General features: G+C 39.0%; 1 protein-coding gene and 2 long non-coding RNA genes across 3 annotated transcripts; 1 reads left to right on the top strand and 2 right to left on the bottom strand.

The window, feature by feature from the left end:
- Positions 1-3,539: 3,539 nt before the first annotated feature.
- On the bottom strand, positions 3,540-8,905 carry LOC131880947 (uncharacterized). The gene is made up of 2 exons (XR_009373310.1): positions 7,172-8,905; positions 3,540-7,075 (listed from the first exon to the last, which is right to left on the bottom strand). It is a non-coding gene; the product is annotated as an uncharacterized LOC131880947 (long non-coding RNA).
- Positions 3,746-14,596, top strand: LOC131880942 (flavohemoprotein-like). Its single transcript, XM_059227674.1, has 4 exons — positions 3,746-4,044; positions 13,050-13,335; positions 13,420-13,742; positions 13,808-14,596. The coding sequence occupies exons 1-4, from the start codon at positions 3,865-3,867 to the stop codon at positions 14,270-14,272; spliced, it is 1,254 nt and encodes a 417-aa protein (XP_059083657.1). The 5' UTR covers positions 3,746-3,864; the 3' UTR covers positions 14,273-14,596.
- Positions 14,597-18,245: 3,649 nt separating this feature from the next.
- LOC131880796 (uncharacterized) lies at positions 18,246-20,418 on the bottom strand. Its single transcript, XR_009373295.1, has 3 exons — positions 20,328-20,418; positions 19,554-19,711; positions 18,246-18,529 (listed from the first exon to the last, which is right to left on the bottom strand). It is a non-coding gene; the product is annotated as an uncharacterized LOC131880796 (long non-coding RNA).
- Positions 20,419-21,691: the final 1,273 nt, after the last annotated feature.

Here is a 21,691-nt window from a genome sequence, read left to right as displayed (position 1 = left end):
TCGCCCTTCTGGGCTACAACTAGTTCAGCAGGTTTGCAAAAGGTCGAGCTGGTCCAAAAAAATTTCACTAAAACATCTCAGGAATGAAAGAGCTCTCGTATTGGGAGAGATTGAACAAGTTGGGACTGTACAGTGTGCAGAGAAGGTATGAAAGATTTTTGGCTAGTTAGAGCAATGATATCGACTTCTCCTCTTTCTAGGGTTCCTTCATTGTTCAAGTTGCTGCCCTCAAATAATCGTAGGGAGTAGAAGTAGTAATATTGAATTTATTTGCAATAAAAGACACGCATTCAACGAGGTCTAACGGGGATATGTAGGTGTTGGTCCACATACAAGCATCTTTTAAGTCGGACTTGGACAAATTTTTGGCCACAGTTTCTGATCAACCTTATATTCAAAGGCTAGCCAGATCTGCCAACTCTAATTCGTTGGTGAATCCTTATTTTATTGGCAGGGTTTGAAACGTTATCCCAAAAAATTAACGCGTTACCGATACCGTTTTACTTTAAAATAAGTAGCTCGTTACTGCACCGTTACTGATATCGTTCCTTTTGAAGACAAAACGTGACCTAAAACTGCAAAAAAAAGTTTGATACATTTTTTGACTTTAAATTAATATGACTTGAAACAAATGACGAATATACGAGGGTACGAGGGTGCAACGATCCAGCTGTTCGAATATTAAGGGTTGTCTGGCTTTAATATTTTTTGTCTTTTACTAAACATTTCACTCTTGTTTATGATTTGAAAAGGAAAAAGTTAATATCAGGCAAGTAATCCACTAGTTTGATGAGCAGAAAATCAGGGGTACATTTTGAGGCTAACTTACGGATACCGGTCGTGCAACTAGTGATGTCATACCTCACAGAAAATGAAAGTTGATAACCCTCTAGTCACACCCTCCCGTGGTTATTCATCTGACCCCATCAGTACCAAATAATTCATTGCCTTTGAGACGGCATTTTTAAAAAATCTGGGTGAAAATCTTTATCTATTTTTTCTTTTCCTCATTTACACAAGCCCTGATTTTATGAATACAAAATAAAGTAAAATGAAAACATTTTCCGTGCTGGGAATGCCATTCTTTGTAGCAGTAAGGAAGTCCGCAAAAACAAAAAAATGTGAATAAACCTGTTCTTGGGCATAAAATGTATAATGCAATTCTAGATGTCCATAACAATGACGCTTTTAAACTTTAGATGAAGAACTAAAGGAACTATCGGCAAATCTTATTTTAGGCCGAAAACGTCATGCTATGGGAAAGATCACTTTCTGAGTGGAACTCTCAAATCCTCCGTCTAATTATTTTCCAAGTCGCCGACTTGACATGCCAAAAGGTCATGACTATGACTAGCGGTACAGATTTCTGGGAATATATTAATGGCCTTCAAGACGATAATTGGCTCACAAAAGAACTCAAGATGGCAATGAAATTTGCTAATCAAGACCACAAACGACAAATCAAAGTAGCGATAATGGCAAATGAACTGGTAAAGGAAGTGTAATCAAAGGTGAAAGTTATGAAAACATAGAAAATCAGCCGAAAGTCTAATAGATCGATCAAAGCTCTCATGGGCAGATTTTGAAACTAGTCAAAGACATTACACTTGATACCTTCGCAAGTAGTTGGAGAAATCAAATGTTATAGTGCAATACCAGAGGTTTCAAACATGTCCTTATGAATTCCCAATTATCCAAGCAATTTTGAGGGATGAGGATCTATTTATTAAAGTGTATCCAAGTTACATGAAATGCAAGTGAAAGAATGCGATTTGGGAAAGATGATAAAGTTGTTACTTTTTAACCAAAGGTCTTCTTGATATCCTAAACATAACGTGTTAAGAAGACAAGTGCTATGTTGCAAAATATGTTTTTTAATGACATGCCATGAACTTTTTTCTATATGTACTACCATGAACATTTATTATTTTAAGGTTTTTACAGACTCAACGCATAAGCATAAGAAGTCAATCTGGATCAGTTGGTATAATGGGCCTAATATTTCGACGAGGTTGGCTACTAAATCTAAGAATTCAGTCAGAGTGTGCCCCTTTTTGTTCAGGGTAAGGAACATGAAAATTGACACATTGTTGTTGTACCATTTGATATTCTACTCAATCGTCTTCAAGTCCTTAAGGAAAAACCGACCTGAAACTAAAGACTTTTTGATCTAAAATCAGGAAAACACTTCTTATTGCAATACAATCTATGAACGTGGACAACTCGCTCAATCTTTCTAGAAACTGGCGAATAACAAAAAAGTTCCTTTTTTGTTCTTATTTGCCAGATTTTTGCATCCCTACTCAAGAAATCCTTAGAGCCTAACGTGTCCATATGAAAGAAACGAATGCGTCATACAAGGAGATGGTACGTAAAGTATCACTCTTACTGAGCAGAGGGAAAATTCGATGCTGAATGCCTTTCCGTCCTTGAGCTTTCTCTGTTTGATCGAAACTTGATACCGAGGGCATGAAAAACGCGCCTCAATTCAAACCTGAGAGTGGAGGACCATTTGTGTTGACTAGAGACATGTTTTGTCTACTTTTTGAGGCTTATCTATCCCCGTGATTGGTTTGATGTCTTTCATCAACAAGTCACTTTCTTCGTCTCCCGTAACTAATCATTATCGCTAATTGACTTACGCAAAAGGCGATGAGATACAATTCAGCTACGAATAAGCCACGAAAATGTGTTCATCACTACCAGTTCCAAATGTAATTGGAGCATCGTCTTCACCAGCATGTCAATCGGAGTGATCAAAGCGTATGCTTGAACGTAAAAAAATGAGAGCGAACGTTTCCCCATCCATTTTCCCTACGGCGCTTCATCGAGAAGTTGTTGCATGCGTCGTCCCTCAAACGCCACTACGACCCAATCCCTGGGATACTATCTCCTTCTCGATTTGCTCTTGGCAAGGGGACTTAATTGTATATGGTGTCTTGGCTATGTAAGACATATCTCCTAGTGGACGAGCAATATTAATCACATTTCCTTTAAAAAAAAGTGACAATCTCGTTTGATAGGTAGCAACCAATATTAAGCAATTCAGATCTTATCAGTTGCAGATATTAGTCCCTCACAAGACGGTTTTGGCGCAAATCCATGCCAGCAATACAAAGCCTTACTCACATATTTGAAAGAAATGTTTTAAAATCTGGAAAGTAACTCTTTCCCGCATTAAAAGGAGGGCTTGAACCGTTACCAAAAAAGTAACGCATTACCCTTATCTTACTTTTGCAGAAAAAAGATGGCTTAAAACTGCAAAAAAAACTGTTATACGATTTTTTAAAGTTCAGTAAATATGACGTGAAACAAATGGCAAATACGAGGTTACACGGCTAAAAAGATCCAAGTGTTGGGAGATTAAGGGTTTCTTAGTTTTAATCTTTTTTCACTTTTACTGAACATTTTAACAAATATGTTTCATGTTTTTATTTTTTATGTATCTTTGCAAACGGAGGAACTTCGCCAGAATTTCAGTTAAATTTGCTGCACCATTGATTCATTTTTTTTTTACAATGCAACACAAACAGCTGAAATTAATCAACAAACTTTTTTAATGCAGTCAAAAAAGTACTTTGACAATCCAGTTTATGCGAGAGGGTATGAGGTTCAAGCAAGTTTTAGTTGCACGTCGATGAGATCACCCGACAATGTCCACTTCTTCTGGCGTAATTTGGATTGCGGCGAGTTCACGTCCAGAGAAATCTAGGGGTCCTCGTCGAGGTTTCACGTATAATGTAGAAGTCTCGAAGACTAAGCGGAGTCATTACAAGTTGCTCTCTCCTCAAGTGCAGACGCTTGTTGTTGCTCTCGAAAACCGACTTCAGTTCACTCGCTTAGTCAACAAAGACTTCGTTCCAAATGGGGTTGGACGAACAGACGATTTCCATTCTGAAGGCCACGGCACCCGTGGTCCAGGACAATGGCACACAAATCACCAGTACCATGTACAGGATCATGTTCAAGGAGCATCCAGAAGTGAAAAATCTTTTCAACATGAGCCACCATGTCCCGGGGGAAGATGGCCTGCCCAGTAAACAGGTTAGTGTTTCATGTTTGTAGCCAGTTGTGCGTCAACCCTCAAATGGCCCAATGTTAAGTATTTTCCCTATTAAAATGTCAGCAAAAGTCTTGCCAGACAGCCGCCAGAACGTAGATCAAACGATCTACTTTAAGAGCCCCAAACTGTTATTGTTTCATCTTTAATGCCACATGATCAAAGTCATCATGACTTGAAACTTTGGAAGGACAACGAAAACTAACATACAACGAAGACCAAGAATGATTCCAATGTCACATGACATCAAATGAGACTCCTCACAACCTGAATCCTTTCAAATTCCACAGCACTTCGCATTAATACTAGAAGGTAGATAGATGATGGACTCTCGTCATCGTTCTGGTGCCTGTCTGAAAGGCAGGTTTTAGGCACCTACCCATTCCAAGTGCCTTTCAAATCGATTCACTGGATGAAATGAGGGCACGTTAACCCTTTCAAGCTCTGCTCATGAAATGATGCATTATGGGTTGTTTAGCACTTGTGTAAGAGCGTACTTTTCTCTTCAAATGTGCATTCCAACCTGTCCCGAAAAGCATGGCCGATTGTAAAGGGCTCGCCCATGGTCAGGTGCAACATCTGAAATGGTTTGAAGCTTGACATCGATAACCACTGTTTGAACGACGCCTTAGTAATAGTTTCTTTTCTTTCTCGCCCAAAGAATGCTAAATTCGCCAATTTGATTACTTCAAAGCGTCTGAGCTTTCTCAAGCCACACGACGAGCGAGTTATCAATGTGTGGAGTGACGTAAACAGGACCACGTGCTTTTGAATTGAGCTCCGAACTCAAAAAGAAATGTTTGTACTTTGACTACTGAGCATACTCTCGTCGCTCCAGGACTTGAGCGAACCCTTGAGCTGAGCTAGACCATACCTATCGACAGGGATAGGCTCACATATGCATAGATCAGTATGCATGATTTTTGTCAAGACTATGGCAAGTGAAACGCTTCTGATTCAACCAAAACACAAATAGATTACCACACAATCAACTAAGTACTCGGTTAAAAGTTCATTAAAGAAGATGTAACTAAAGTTTGAGGTTTAGAAAGACCGCTACCAATTTATTTTTTAACAAAAGGCCACTAGTTGTTCATTTTCTGTGCGTCAAGATGTATGTATGTATATGTACCGTATGCATGTGTAATGTATGTTCAAAGCTTAAAACATGTGGAGTAGGGTATCTGGACGACAGTGCTGGAAAAAGAAAGAATCGTAGAAGAGTGCACTCGCTGTTTCTTTTGAAGCGCCTGACCCTGTACAAAAGATTCATGCTTTGAACTTTCAAGCCAGAGTTTGTCCTCCTCAAACAGTCGAAAGGAAAGATGATCCCGGGACAGCAGTTTGCCATGTGACAAGATTTGATCATTTTCGTCACTCTCGGGTGACCAGAGAATAAAACTTCTTGTTTGGCCCTTCAACAGAATTGAATGGATTGCCTGGACTGAAATTTGCTTTACATGTCTGGGGTTTGGAGATCCATAAAAGCGAGGGCTTGTTTGAGCTTCTCTTTAAATATTCAATAAGAAAAGAGAGTCGTATATTTCAAACCGGCTCAAATTAATATTTATGCTTCGGCCAATACTTTGAAAAACCAAGTGCTTCCAATGCTTTGATTTTTTCTTTACTAAATGTCCAAAATATAAGGTTAAGGAGAATTTCATTTTTCCCGTTTCTGTCCTTATTTGTTAGCTCAAAGTTATTGATGCATTACGTAAGCTTCAATGCTTTGCCATGCTTTTCATGGCCTGAAGCAAAACCATTCAAAATCGTGTTCCGACGCAAGCCGTTTTATTTTATAGCCCGTAAAAAGAAAGTTCCTTTGGTAACCTAGCGCACTTCACCCCTCTGGGTTTTGCCTGCCTGACCCAGTTTAGGCTATTCATTCAATATGTAGAGTAAAGTGCCTATAAAGAGAGTCTGTGCAACCCTTCCCGATGTTCTTTTGCATTTTTTTGCTCACCTTCATATTCTTCTCTTTCATCATTTTGCCTATGATTATATAAAGAGTGTAAACAGGACTAGAACAATTTGCATTTCTTTGCATTTTTGCTCACGTTGAGTAGATATCAAAAAAGGTTACAAATGAGTGATTGGTTTTCCTCAGTGTGGATGGTCTGAACTATCGAAAGAAGGAAACCGGTTACGAGAAACCCTCTCAAATTGCTGCTCAACGTGCAAATCAATTTCTAGTCCGCCCTCTACGTTGAGTTTTTACAGACTCAGAAAGCATTGGTCAGTTTTGATATCAATTGAACATCTGTGTCAAAAGTTAAGAGTATGTCAAGCTCAACCCAATGAGGGCACAAATTGAAAGAGCAAGCACGTTTCGTTCCATTTATGCTATTTTTATTTAACACTTTTGTTAAGGATTTTGTTAATTCATTTCAAATTTTGTTACACATTTCCACGAGTTTGAACATGAGTTACAGGCTAATACGAAGTAGTGACAAGCCCTCTAGTCCGAAGTAATGTTGTTAGAGTTCCAAGGGTATTTTTGACTAAATGCGTTAGTAAAACAGATTTTGGTGAATCGAAAAAGACTCGGCTTCAAAATCAGGCCAAAATCCTTGTCTTAATGATAATCGTTATTGCCACTCTCGGTCAAGTCATTGCCTAAAGTGTAAAAATTTGAATGGATGAGTGTATGTAGACATTGATAAAAGTGTAATATTATCAGAGTGATCAAATAATGGATTGACTAGTGTGGGATATATGACAAGAAAGATGACTCGAAATGGTTTAGTGGATATGGAAAAAGTGAACTAGGGAAGCGCGGACATTGTATATCCAGGGGAGGAGGTGAATTGAATGATGTAATTGATGTAAATCTTGCTTATTGTAGTAGAATGGATGGGTGGTCCAGATTGAATGACTTTCCTTTCAACTCTCGTTGTTGGTGGAATTTGGTTGAAAGCCGCACAAATGCGTGAGACCTCTAATATTCTGCAAGGAATCTAGCCAAGGATAACAAAAAACCTTGACAGGAACGCACAATTTGTATCCGCACATTACCTACATAGCATTGAAAGAAAAGTTATGCAAATAATCAACCGAAAAATGCCATTTCGGGCCAGGCAATCTTAAGAGACGCCAAATACTCGTACACACCTTAGGATATCTCTTACTCGATCCTCATCATCGGTAACGGTTTTGTCTGGAGTTTCTTCGGAAAGCGGACTTCACAAACGAGGGCAACTTCAATTACTTTGGACTGTCTCATATGAATTGACTGGCATTCTTAGTATTGGTCTAAGAAACCGTAATCTCGATGTTATGGAGCACAGGTCTAATGGGCAACTGATTTTGTGTCTTGATAGAATAATTGCCTCGATTTGAAATCACTCCAGAAGACAATGTTTGTAAGCTTTCATTAGTCTCGTACGAGCCATATTTTTCACTACGTGCTTCATTACTGCAACAAAAATGATCTGACAACGTTTTTGTTCGAGCCGAAAAGGCTGGACCAATGTGACCCTCATTACCGGACTCCCAAACCTTTTAAGATCGTACAGATTCCGGACCACCCAACTAACTTTATTTGATGATGTATCATACACTCGTTGCTCATCGGGCATGCGTCCATCCATGAAGGCATACTAGTCGATCATTTCTCTCAACAGCAATTTCCGGTTCTGATTTTGTGCGTATTCAATTACATTTGGGCTGGTGTCATTATTCCATTGACAAAGCCAACAACGAGCTGGAATGGTTACATAATCGGGTCACGACATCAAAAGCTTAACCGCACATTTTTGGTAGATGACATGCGGGTAGGCCATAGGCGACGATGCTGCCTCTAGGCACAAACACACACAATATGCTGGGAACTTTGACTCCCTAAACCATACATTGGAAAAGCATGACTTGTCAAATTACATGGCACAGATCTAAGGCCTGTTAGTGTGTACCGACTCACTCACGCAAGAACTCCTTTTTTGATGGACAGAGAAGCCACAAATGAAAATGGCTACTTGTAACTGAAATCAATCCTTGACGTTCTTTTCTCTTTGCTATATGGCTTGCTTCGTATCCATTATTTACGGTATTAAGTATTCAATTTTCAGCTTAATCACTTGAGGGTCAAAGTTAAAGGCTGTGTGATGTCTAATCATTTATCATTTGGTCTAGCTTTTGGTTGAGTCAAACAAAATGTTCTTCGACCCACTTAAAAGGGTACTAGTACTAGCGGCTAAACTGAAGAAGCGTGTGGGCCAGGCGCAAACCAATTATTTGAAGCATGCAAGGACAGGGCCTCTCAAAGGGTAGGATGAGGACATAATTATAATTTTCATCCAGGTGTTGGAAACCCTGAACGGAAACGGAAGGAGCAAGTCTAAATTCAGGCTGACATCCAGAGATGTTGGGATTACCTCGCATTTGGTTAGCGAAGTTTCTATGCTTGAGAGGAGAGGTCCCCTGTTTTACTTTTATTAACGACCTTTCTCAAGGCAACTTTTAGACGCTAGTCACACCCCCAGTCAATAAACCGATCTGATATCGGACAATGACAATGCCTGTCAGAAAATTTGGACCATGCAAAGGCCGATTTCCCTACACAGGCGAAGCGAAAAGGAGACTACTGTAGAATGGTTAGGGCTGTACAGTATTCAAAGAAGGTCCGAAAGGCATCTGATAATGAACGTTTTCAAAAGCATTTCATGAGCCTCGGCCCAACCCGGGTTTTAGGGTCAATTGTAGTGACCTTAAAGGCTTAACGGGCGTTTTGAGAGCAACTTTAAGACTTCGAGAATACAGGTTAGTTAAACAATGACGCCTTTTTTTCGTGCTCCTTCATTGTGCAGGATTTTCTTTCTAATATGGATAGGGAATATTGATTGAGGATATATTTTGAAATGTTTCAAGTAAGGCTTTAACGAAATTTTGACTAAATTCTTTTGGTCAACCCTATATTCAAGGGCTAACCAGATTCATCAACGTTTGTTTGGGGATGCATCAGATATGGTATAAATGTGAAATCAAAAATGAAATACGAACTTGTTCAGCTTGAATTGTTAGGGATCACATTCCAAGTAACGGTAAGGAGTTCAGCAAAAAGAAATTGAAAAAAAGTAATTATTAATAAAAAAAAAGAACAAGTTTTCGATTACTTTCGATCTCAAACCATATCGCATTGCATTTATATGGCACGCCTTTTATTCCTATTGTAGTACGTAACATAGAGGTTCTAAAGCATGTAGTGGTCGTCTCTAGTGAGTTCCCTCATACATGGATCAAAGTGGATAACTAGCGCATCCATTACATGCTTTGTTAACCCGAGTGAAGCATCTGTGCAGACACATTGAACATACATTGGGTGAGTTTGGGTTGAAAATGGTAAATCCCTTCCTCTGGCTGTCGGTACTTATTTGTAGGGGTTCTAGTCTCCCATTGTGTCAACTCTTTTATTGTTTTGTTTGTTCAGGGCGAGGGCTAGGTCCCTCAGAAAGTGGTCGAATCAGAGGCAATGAGGTTTACCTAACCTGTATGTGATATAACGTACAAGGTTACTTAACTACAGCAAAGACTCATGATGGACTAGTGTAGAGATCATTCATCTAGGAACGTGCTAGACGTCCAATGTTGGGACAACGAGTTGAAAGCTTGACACACTTGAGAGCATTGTAGATATTGACACATGGGCTTGTCTTGCTGTTTATCCAAGTAATTTTTTTTAATCAAGGGACCACAAAATGGAAGGGAATACAAATTCAGTTAAGCTATTTTGGAGTTCTAATTCAAAGCAACAAAATGTATGCAAAAAGGTTCAACTAGACCCATGATGATTATACACTTGCATTTAAGCTTGCTCATCTTGAAATTGATTCATACCGGCTTCAATGGTCTTCCTACCATTTTCATAATCGGTTTCGTTAACGCACAGACTTCTACAGATGTGGACGGAATGCGAACAGAAGCAAAATATGTTATCTCATAAACCGTTCACTTATTCATACGACATCGAGATCTTAGTAAATAGATAAATTTGACCAAGTTAGAGCCCAAAAATATGCCTAGGGAACTCAGGAGATATGTCCAAAGTAATGTATTATTTATAAAATTCGAATTTTCAGCCCGCTCTTGGTCAGCTACTTAAGCTTTTGTCAAAATAACTTTGAATCGAACTACTTTACACGTCAATAATAATTAAAAAAATACGAGCCTTTAATTGAGGATATCTACATTTCTTATTGTATTACTTTAATTCGAAAAGTGGCTCAGATTTGCTATGACCAAGAGCGGGTCGATTTGGGTGGAAGCTTGTTCACAGTCAATATTTCTAGAAGTTCGTGGTTAACGCTTTTTCGTCTACATAGTGTGTGTGGTCGATAATCATGCATTAAAAGCGCAAGTTCAAACTCGTTGGCTGGTTGGAGCCACATTCCATTTTCAAATTTTATTAACACTAATTTGCTTTGGACTAAATTGCGTAGAAAAAGGAGAAATATGGGCGAAAAGAATTAAACAGTACCTTTGTCCAATTTGCATCAGCTTTAGGGGATTAAATCAATTGAAAGTCAAATTGTCAATAGATGGTTTGCAAATTTCTATAATTGCAAGGCATGGTTTGAATGGGCCATGGACTTCGTTCGTTGGTGAATCGAAAATCAGAACTGATCTTGAATGGTACTTCATCAAGCAACGGGTCTTGTTTTTTGGCAAAATCATTATTGACAAGAGAGTTGTTGTGTAGTGTGCCTTGTTAAACTAATTGAAAACAAGTCCATCGTAAAATGCAACTTAAATGGGCTTAAATGGCACATCGTGTGTAAGAACAAGTTTGTCGATGCGTTTTCCCACCAAAAGGTGAATCTTTTGAGATAAAGGATCTTGTCGAAGCTCATTTCCCTTAATCTCTTTATAATGACCATTTTGGTTGGCACTGGATTGCCCTTCAATGAGCAAGTTTGCATTACGTACAAGGCGATTTCAGCCTGACCGTAATGTTGGAGATGATAAATTCTGGTATCGTTTGAAAGGAGGGTACACTGATCTGACGGAAGCCCATGCGACCTTGACCTTGGCCTTGAAGTTGCTGATGGTGGCCACGGACTTACTACAGACCTTCCTATCTGAAATGGACGAGATGACAAAGTGCATGGGGTTGCACAATTGCACACATTGGTCATAAAACGTTAATGCTGGAAGGAAGCATGATGGTGCTTGGGCAAATGCAAAGTTATTGGACCTGCAAACCAGTAATGTTTGGGGTTTGCTACAGATATTTTACAGTGTGACCGGAAGTAACTTGGAATTAGCATAACGAAACTTGTGGGTTAACGTGTAGGTTATTGTTTCTATTCGTCTTGAATTGGAGGCTGCGATGGTCGGAAATAGAGGCCATTTTAAGGTCAAAAATCTTGACAAAGCGACAACATGTTTCATTGCTATTTCATAGGTAATATCTTATAACTGATACTGCTCTCAGTCCAAATTTGAATTTTGTGACAAAAAACGAGCTTGAAAGGGAGTCTAGTCTATGTTGTAGAAAGAGTACCCTGTTGACAATGAACATTCCACATGTTTTCGTGGGTTTCGTTTCAATTGTTCTCTTTTGATCTTAATCAGCAAGACAACTCAAAACAGTTTGAATTATGCTCAAAAACGGCATAATCTAATCTGCAAAATCGTGTATCTTTCCAGACAATAAAGCAAAACGCTCGTCGATGTGAACGATCTTTTGTATACAAGTCTCATGTTAGGAAATTAGAGCCTCTCAAATGTTCGAGAGGTTGTGTTCAACACAATCAATTTGGAATGTCATTTGCAATTGTCACAAAACATTTGTCTTTGAAAATTCCTTCATTACCATTCATTGAATATTTGAGAATTTTTTATTTTTTGCGTCCATGTTCTTCTTGTCAGATTTGAATGATCCATTCTAAAAATACGGAACTTAGATCAAGATAGCTCTGATTTCATAAATACGAAACTTCATCTCTTTTAACGAATCTGGCAACGATGTGGGATATCAGTCCCCGTTTTGAGCGTTATACCAGTCCACTTTTCTTGTCCTATTAGACTTTGGAAAGTCTGGTAAATCGCTTATTGACGACTTATAAGTTGGGATGTGACTAAAGCTCGCGCTCTCAGTGAACGAAATTTCTGGCCTTTTTTATGTGATCGTGGGCTTGTAATTTCAAAAGAAAGAGACGCAATATTTTGGTTTTTGGTGTGGGATCGAAGAAAAGTCGTCCACCAACATATTCTTTTCAAAATCGAAACTCTGTTGTCATTAAATTGGAACAATTCTATTGAAAATATGATCACCGATTTATTTGTAGCCCCTGAGCTTGGTCAAATAGGAGAAACTACATGTTGAGGTAGCCAATTTCCCTTCAGTGAAGCTTGAAATAAACCTGCCAAACGGTTTCCTTCAAGGTTAGACACTTGAGTGCGAAAATGAGTCTAAATAAATCAAGCGGGCGTTTTTGCGTCTTGTATACTACAGTAGATGGTACCAACAAAACTGGGGATTCTATTTCCTTCCCGAAGTTTTCTCGCACATTGAGGGTTTTCCCCTTACCTCATGAAATGCCACCCTCCTCTCGTTAATCGATCGACTCTTATTACCGTCTCCAGTGGTGGGCATCGGTGACGAAAAAGTTAACCCTGTTCATCGATGAACGGTTGCCTCTATTTGTAGCTTCATTCATTTCTGGTCAATAATCAAAAAAAGGTTTTAAGAATCGCACTAAAAATGGAAAATGGCTCGAAGGAGACGAAGCTTAGTGTTGATAATATTGATAGCGGAATGACATATGGCAAGACAAAAGAGCAAACCTAATGACGGGAAAAGTGCCAAATATTGTTGGATATTAGGATTGAAATTAGTAATAATTCAAAAATAGTTGAAGCAATGACAGCGAAAAATATGTTAACCTAAAATATTGGTAACTAGTTCAGTAACCATGGGTGAAATTTGTCAATGTCATTAATGTACGATCAATATTCAACGATTTAACGCCCATATTTGCGTCTCTTCCAGGCTAGGTCATTGGCGAATGCGGTTTGCGCTTATGCTGCCAATTGCGATAACCTTGGGGCATTGAGCGAGGCTGTGGCCAGGATCGCCCATAAGCATGTGAGTCTTTACATCTTACCCGAACATTACCCAATCGTGGGCGAATGCATCTTGAAGGCCATCAAAGAGGTGTTGGGCGATGCTGCCACGGATGAGATCATGGAGGGCTGGAAGAACGGCTATCAGTTCCTCGCCGACCTCTTCATTGACGTTGAGCGAAAATTGCGAGAAGAAAAAGCCAACGCCGAGGGTGAGAAAAGCGCCCAAAGATAAAGCGCTAGTATTTGCTCACATTTGACTCAACCTCGAATAACATTTTGGGGGTCTTTCATAGGTGGATGGGAGGGCTTTAAACCCTTGAGAGTTACTAAGAAGGTCAAGGAATCAGATGAGATCGTATCGTTCTACTTGGAGGATCCTGCAGGAGGACCCATCCTGCCCTACAAACCTGGGCAGTTCCTCTCATTTCAGTTCCCCAAAGGTTCCTTGGAAAATTGCGACCACGACATAGTTCGGAATTACAGCTTGTCCACGGCTCCCGGACATAACTACTACCGCATTTCAATCAAGCGTGAAGTGGGCAGAAATGCCGACAGTCCCCTGGGGCTTGTCTCGAATCACTTTCACAACAACATCAATGTTGAAGATGAAGTCCTGGTATGCATGGAGTTGGGCACTTTTTAGAATGACGATCATGTTTCGCACTCTTCTCTATCTTTTAGACCGGTGTCCCTTGCGGTAGTTTCGTCCTGAACGAAGACTCTGAAAAGCCCTTGGTTCTCATTAGCGGAGGTGTGGGTCTGACTCCCATGGTGGCCATGCTTGAGCACGTGGTGGCCAACAACCCGTCACGAAAGGTCACTTTTATTCAGAGTGTACGAACCTCGAAGGTCCACGCCATGAAGAAGGATCTGGACGATATTGTCGGGGCCAATGATCAAATCCAGGCCTTTGTTTTCTACTCGGATGAAGAAGTCACGGCCGAAGAGGCCGAACTGGCCCATTTTGACGTTCGCTCGGGGCGAATGACCCAAGAGGCTTTAGATGATATTGTGTCTGACAAGGACTCGGATGTTTACTATTGTGGCCCGGACGGGTTCATGGAGAAGATGAAGGAGGATCTTCAAGCTATTGGCGTCCCTGATAATCAGACCTATTTCGAGGCGTTTGGACCCACCACTCAGTGATACAGTAGTGGGTCGAATGATTGTTGTCCATGCTCCCTGGAGTTACATGGACAACAATCGAGCTTTGATCTGTCCTCTACGACCCTCACAATTACCACTGTATGTATTGCAACACACATCACAAAGAATATCCTTGGCAAACAAAGAAGTCATCCTTCAATGTCTCGCCAGGCCTACACGTGCATGTTCTCATACAAACTACAAATTTAGAATACACATAATCATCATCATCGTCATCGACACCCTACGCCATACTTGTGCTAGGCCGTCTTCATTGAATCATTCCTGTACCTAACTAAGAAAATATAGTGACTTGGTATTCTCTTTCCGTGAAATATTCCATATGAAATTAGATGATGAATATCGAATTTAATGTCAAGTGTTTGACAATCAAACAGGGCTTTTCATCCTGGTGTAGGCTTACACTCTTTTACCCTAAGACCATTTACGTCCCTAGAGATGAATATTTATCATTGCCTTTGAACATGACTTGATGGAACCTACTTAGAACTATGTAGGACTAATGGCTTCGTGAGGTACTCATTTAACTTGAAAACAAAATTGACCTCCAGAACAATGGTTCAAAAATTCGATCCAAGCTCGATTTCGAAGCCACAAAATTCGGTTTTTTTTCTCAGTCTTTTGATAGGGTTGAAGTAGCGCTCTCTGCATCGTTTAGGCGGGGACAAACAAATGCTCAAACGAGAAATTACGCTTCAAGATGCCAGACTTTATGAAATTATGATTTGTTGAACAACTTATTCACAGAGGAGACTACTTGGCATGGTGGTTAGCGCAGAGAGGACCCTAGTTCGATTCTCCTTCCCACCTCTTCTCAAGGAAACCCTTAGACGCTAACCACACCCATAGATGGAGAACCAATTTAATACGGTTTATGACACTACCTATGGTGACTATTCACGGGCGATGTGATGGCTTGCTTCGCTGGCCGGGCGAGGTTCAACCCTCCGACCCTGGCACTCAAACGACACAAAAAGGAACATAAAGATTACATCGCCAAATCTTTTGGTGGAAATGCCAAATCTTCCAATGGTAAACTTGCCAAACACTTAGGACCAGCAATAGTACCAACAATGCTGTAATTCGATAAAAAAATTATTCGTTCTTTTTTTTCAACCTCCAACGCGGCCTTAATTTTTGAGTCTCGCTCTAAACAACTGAAAAAAAACTTAAATCTCTCGTGATCAATCTTCTCCGGATTTGTTGTATGCCGCAAAATTACGGATTCTGAATAAGACTGGTCGGCAGTAAAATTTGTGCCTGGCTGTACGCAACTTTGAAAATGCTTTGACTTTGAATCTTGCATTAGAAATATTTCAAAGCTTGCCTGCCATCATGGTTATATGGTCGAGTCCAGGGGCAAATCCGGACTCGACTCTTTTACCGGACTCAACTAAATAAAGACTGATTTTGTTTTTACTAAGCTAAACAAGACAGATAAAATCATCATTCAAAGGCTGGTTTCTTACATGGTCAATTCATGATGAAGTGAAGAAGCCCGTTTTTTGAGGAAATTTAGAAAAACACTTGTTTATTTCTTTGACGAGTCGGGTCAATTTCTCTAAAAATCAAGTGACAGATTAGAGTGCACAAGTAATTATTTTCTCATTTTTCAAGGAGCTGCAAGTAGTAATAATTGACATTTCAAGCTTAAAAAGGATGAAAAATAGGCGATCATTGTTACTTAAGCACCAAAAGCTGCTCTATCCTATCATGTTACAAAAATATTGTAATGATACATGTGACAGTTTGATTTTCAAATTTGTCGCTTTTTGCAACAATTGATTTCTACGTTCTAAAACACGTTTTCATTCAACGTTGATATTATCTTGTGGAATATTTGCATTAAGTAAGTTTTAAGTGATTTTGCAATCCATTTTTAGGTTTTCGAAAAATGAAATGTTTTCAGTTATTTTTTGGGCCTGGAAAAAGTATATTTTATTTCGTGGCAATTGCTTTAAGATATATCCAGGGCATTTTGTAGTCAAATTCAATGCAAATGCAATCCTTGAATGCGTAATATGTTATCGTTGACAAAATTTCAATTGAAAACGCACTAAGATTTCTCTCAACATATATTAATTACGTTTTTAAAAATAGCATCTTCCTCTAAGTTTTAAATGGATTCATCTGAGGTCTTTTGCAAGATGGTATTAAAATATGTGGTTCCTTTTGTTTTCATAACAAAGAAAATCGTTACTAGAGATCTTAGAACCTGCACAAACACTTAATCAGTGTTGTGGGTACCACCGTGGGTAGGTGAAGCTCAATTGCAGCTTTCTTTTTGCTGACTTTCCCAAACAGAAACTTTATTCCATACATTGATATATTAGTATAATATTGATTTTCAAATTCATAAGTAGACCAAATATTGCATAAAGCTTAAGTGGTAGCAATTCGGCTTATCATAATCTTTAATTTTGATTTTCCCGGGGATTACATTCCTTGGAGCGGTCAGTAAAGACAGTGAAAATCAAAAACAAAAAAAATTCTAATAACTTCTGGCTGAGGACTTCATCTTCATCTCATCATGCTGCACGGAAGTAAATAGAAATGTTCGCAACAAGGCATAACTTGAGAAAGATGAAGATAAGGACCCAAATGACTAAACGGCTAAAGATGTTGTTCTAATTTGTGAAAGCTAGTGGGAAAAAAGTTGAAAAAGTTGAAAAATGCCTGAAAAAAGTGGGACAATTAAAAATGCGGCGCAAAAACTTTTTTCGCAACTTGGCCCGAAAGTTAAAAAAAATCTTTAGGTTTCAACTTTTTTTGTCTTCTAATAAAACAGAGGGTTAACGTCTCAATATCAGAATGAAACAGAGTGGAAAGATTAAGAGTTACAAAGAAAAAGGAAATCCTTTGCAAGTCACCAACTCCTGCATTACGAACCTTGTAGTGCAAGGTATGCACAATTATGCCATTGACAAGCGATTAAAAAATGATCATTGGGTACTTCGAACTTGGCCTGGCTTGACTTTGAAGCCCTACTTACCATTGACGACTTCCACGTAGTTGATCTTTTTTCCTCAGACGACAGAGCTCATCATAACGAATGTGAACAAAATATGTTAATTTCATGAATGCAACCTAGAATTGTTAAAACCTGCTCGTGACTTTGAACCTACATAAATCTGTTGATAGATTGTTTTTCTAATCATTGACAAAAGAACGGGAAGCCTCAAACTATCAATCTTGTTGTAAAAGCATAGATATTTGTGTATATAGTACTTCCCATTCGTCAGGATGGAGCAAACAAATACAAAAAATAATTGAAGCACTTCTCAAAATTGAAATCTATAGAGTTTTAAGTTACCAACATTTAGTTGAACATGTTATCATTAAACTTGAGCAATTCCAAATAATGAGGAAACATTAAAGAGTTCTAGTTAATCAAGACAAAGTCACTTCCAATTGATGGTATTCTAAACGAGTTCTTGAGCACGTAGCAAATGATTGCAGTTGCATAAGCAGGAGAAATGGTTTTAAAAATATCTGGCTAACAGCGTACAAAGTTCGTAAATGCGAAAAGGTTCAACCAGATACAATTCTTAAGATTTGAACAGTCACAAAACGAGTTTTTAGTAGACTCACTCGGCATCTGAAATGAACACTTGGGGGCTATATTGGTAATAACGTCTCCTGATGTAACTAACATAACTTATTGACTTTGTTTTAGGAGCTATGCTCATAGCCACGTGAAAGCTAAAACGGGAATGCTTGATTGTTGGTAGCTTCATTTTTGTTGCTTTGCGTGCAGTTTTTGAAGGATATAATGCAAGTACAATTCATTATAAAGATCATTTCCAAATTTACTTGGTCCAGCCTTTAAATCAATCACTGAAACGTGTGTTTGCTTGATTTGTTTGGGAAGGCTTCAGCTTCCTCCAAAAGTTCAATACACCGTTGGTATTTATTTTCTTACTTTTTAGGAATTGTGTAACCAATACAAAAAATGTAATTCAACGGAGAAAATTAAATAAAATTCGTCTTGATGTGAAAGAAGATCATGGACAGTCATATAATTGTCTACCAAAGAATTGGTATTTGCACAGTAAAAAAGACCCAGAGCGTAGGGCTGGTAAGAATTTTTGGAAGTTTTGGCATATTTCCTTCTAATTGTGAGGACGGATCAGGGAAGATACGACCCAAACAAATAAGAAAGCGAACTGAAGACGATGAGGTTTCGAGTGCACTTTTTCATCCCACTCCGAAATTCCGACAGTCAACAAAGAGATGCTGAAACGGTGATAGAGTGTAAAGGTCAGAATTCAAATGAAGAACTCTAATCACAAAAAGACACCAGTAACTTTTAAGTTAATGATGAACTGAATCCTTGTGTAAGTGACGTAAGGTATTATTCAGGGGAAATGGGCAACTCTGATTCAATCACGTATCAATACCAAGCAGCAGCTCAATCCAAGAACAACACTTACAAAGTAAAGTACGCGTTTGAAAATAGAATGTCGAATGAGTATCACTATGTGTTCAACTATATTTTTCATCTTTAACGTTTTTCACAAGAAAACGTGTACAAATATCACTTAGAATTAAAGTTTTCACATATTTCCTCTAACTCTCAGATTCAGGTTATCTTTAATATCGGAAAAAAGGTTGATTCCCTAAAATTCGGTAGTACAACACGTTAGGTTCAGCTTTTTACTTTCAGTTTAGTTTATCATGTGCCCAAAATTGTGATACTCAACCCGTTGTTTTGCTGAAATAAAATGTTACTTGCAAAATGGCTATTTCTATTTGGGAACAATTGAAAGCTATGCCTATGACATTGCTGGTAGAATCTCCGAAACCCGTTAGCCAGCCTCAAAAAGTAATTTGATTTTCTGCCGTCAAACCAGGGTTGCCTTTTGCTCAGACTTTTTGCTTTGCGATGGAATAGACGGGTGCTTTCACTTTCCATGTTTTCTGGCTACCCTGAATTTGAAATTTGATTTGATTCCATCAGTAGTGCCAGGGACAGCTACCCCCAGCTGTCTCTGGCAGTGCGTACTCCACACGGACCACTCCTTAGTTAGCATCATCTCATTTATACTAGAACTTTATTGCAATGTAAAGAGGCATCATTTGGGTTTCGACGAATTGCAAAAGTAAAGGAAAAGAACCCGCTATACGTACTGCACTGTTCAGAACTATTCAAATGTTCAAATTTAACAATGCCATTACTCTTTATACACCAAGAAGGTGGTTGGAGTGGCAAAAGCAATTAACAAAAACAACTTGGCTTGACAACTGTCAAATTTCTTACTTCCTACGTCTTCCATCAATGCTCCTATATTCAAGTTTTCTGGCTTTCGGCCAACCTTCTTCCAAGAAGTATATAAGCCGGATCTTCTTTGTTCCGGGCTCGCTTCTACCATCATACTCGGGGAAAAGCCAGTCGATGTGGTTTGGACAGACCGTAGGCTGTGGTGTTAGAGGAATGGTGATTATATAACAAGTATCAATCAAAACACCTACCTTGCTGGATACATACGAATGACAAAAATACCGTATGGCTAGGTAAGAAAAGTACATGGCATAAAATTCGCCCACTGCGCGGGCAATCGTCTTGCCATTCATTACAATTTGTGCAAGACACGATTAGATTTGAACGCTCAATGCCTTAACACAACTCGCCACACGAACAGTACTCTCCGATGGAATTTGATGCAATAAACATTTTTGCAATGGTAATTACATTTGATATATATGCCCTTAGGAATTAGCATCAGGTGTTTCAGAGTGCTATTCGAAGCCCCAGGGAAAATTCACCGACATGCCTATGCCTATATATGGTGTTATAATGAAAGAGTGACAAAGCGCTCATCCTCCACAATGGTATAAAGGCACTCTGGCTTGTACCCACACGGGTCTACTGGCAATAACCGATCAATGCGTACTTCACATTTTACCGTATTCCTGGACTACCAAATATCTGGAGAGATTGCCTTGGGCCGGATCAGGTGTATAAGGTACACGTCTTTTTTCCACAACATTTTTTCGTTGATATCCCATAAAAAGTGAGTTACTTGTGAGTTACCATGAAGGGTAAATTCATAGTTGATCCGATTGTTTCCAATTCAGCATCTGATTTTGCACTGAGCACTGACACCATCGGAAAGAAAAGAACTGGAATGCTTAAGCTCAACAGGAGTTGTACTGGATGAGAATGTTTTCAAGTCAACTGGCGCTGGGGGTCAAGGGACAACGAGAATTCGTGAAATCCTGCTTTAGGCAAGTTGAGAGCGGCAGAATATTAAAAAACAGGCTTCTTGGGCGTAACACAAGTAAAATGTCAATAAAAAAATCAATTATTTGCTGAGTAAATCAAACATCGAGTGATTGCCCTTGTTTAACAACGCATCTTGAAATTTCACCAAAATGCTATGGGGATAAGCCCACGTAAGGAGTCTCATGGCACAATCAAGGAATTGGTGTGAAGTTGAACTTGGTTTCTGTCATGGAGGGTTTCCTGAATGGTTGTGTGGCTCAAGTTTGGAAGTGCATTAACCTTTGCCTCAAACTGGAGGCTCATACAACTACATTTCCGTGTGCATTCTGTCATTGGGGAATTGGGATATGTAAAGACAAGAAAGAATTTGAAAAAAAACTCTTCACAAAAAAACGGACTCAAAGTGTAAAACCATTCTTTGGTGATTCATTTGGAGCATTATCAATCATGGTGTTTCATTTGAAGTCAATTAATCAAAGAAGCTTCTGGATTATGTGAATGTTCTTGAAAATATCCTGAAGCACCAGGGTTTTGAGGAGATGACAAGATCTTACCTTGAGGTTTTCAAAAGCTTTGGGCGATTAATTCCTCTAACTAACAACATTTGTATTGATCTGGAGGCCTTATATTGATCAATGGAAGACTTCACGATTGCTTGGAAAGCCACACATATGAATCTGACCACAAAACCCCACACACTGTTTGATCATTTATTTCATCTGGTTCAGACATTTGCTAATTTAAGGATGTCAGTTTTTATGAACGATCTCATGAAGCTGTTCACTCCAAATTCAAAAAAAAAACCTTGGGCAAGATTTGTAGGGAAGGAAAAGGCAGCCCCCATTACAAGGAAAACCCTCTTCAAGGTGTTCTTGAGTTTACTACGCAGCATGGCATTTCATGCACCTCATTTCTTGTTAAATTCCAAACTCCATATCCAAAAAGCTTATCTGTTCCGTTCTACTTATTTAACTTCACTTTCTTGCTTTGGAATTCTTTCTTGGCTCTAAGTTGTTTGTTGTAAATGGACCTATACAAATAGGCCACATTGAGGAAATATTAAGGAAAGTTATGCGTTACTTTTTCACATTTTTACCATCTGTGGAAAAAATTCTTTTGAAAACACAAGCGTTGAACAAAATCACAAAAAAGTCAGACCAAATAGGGGATGT

Source organism: Tigriopus californicus, chromosome 5, assembly GCF_007210705.1.
Source record: "Tigriopus californicus strain San Diego chromosome 5, Tcal_SD_v2.1, whole genome shotgun sequence".
Lineage (NCBI taxonomy): Eukaryota > Metazoa > Arthropoda > Copepoda > Harpacticoida > Harpacticidae > Tigriopus > Tigriopus californicus.
The sequence above is the reverse complement of the archived record's forward strand: the minus strand, read 5'-3'. Positions and strand labels throughout refer to the sequence as shown.

Coding starts and splice junctions, on each gene's coding strand:
- LOC131880942 (XM_059227674.1), top strand. CDS start 3,865: ATGGGGTTGGACGAACAGACGATTTCCATTCTGAAGGCCACGGCACCC. Junction 4,045..13,049: donor ATGGCCTGCCCAGTAAACAG/GTTAGTGTTTCA, acceptor CGTCTCTTCCAG/GCTAGGTCATTGGCGAATGC. Junction 13,336..13,419: donor AGAAAAAGCCAACGCCGAGG/GTGAGAAAAGCG, acceptor GGTCTTTCATAG/GTGGATGGGAGGGCTTTAAA.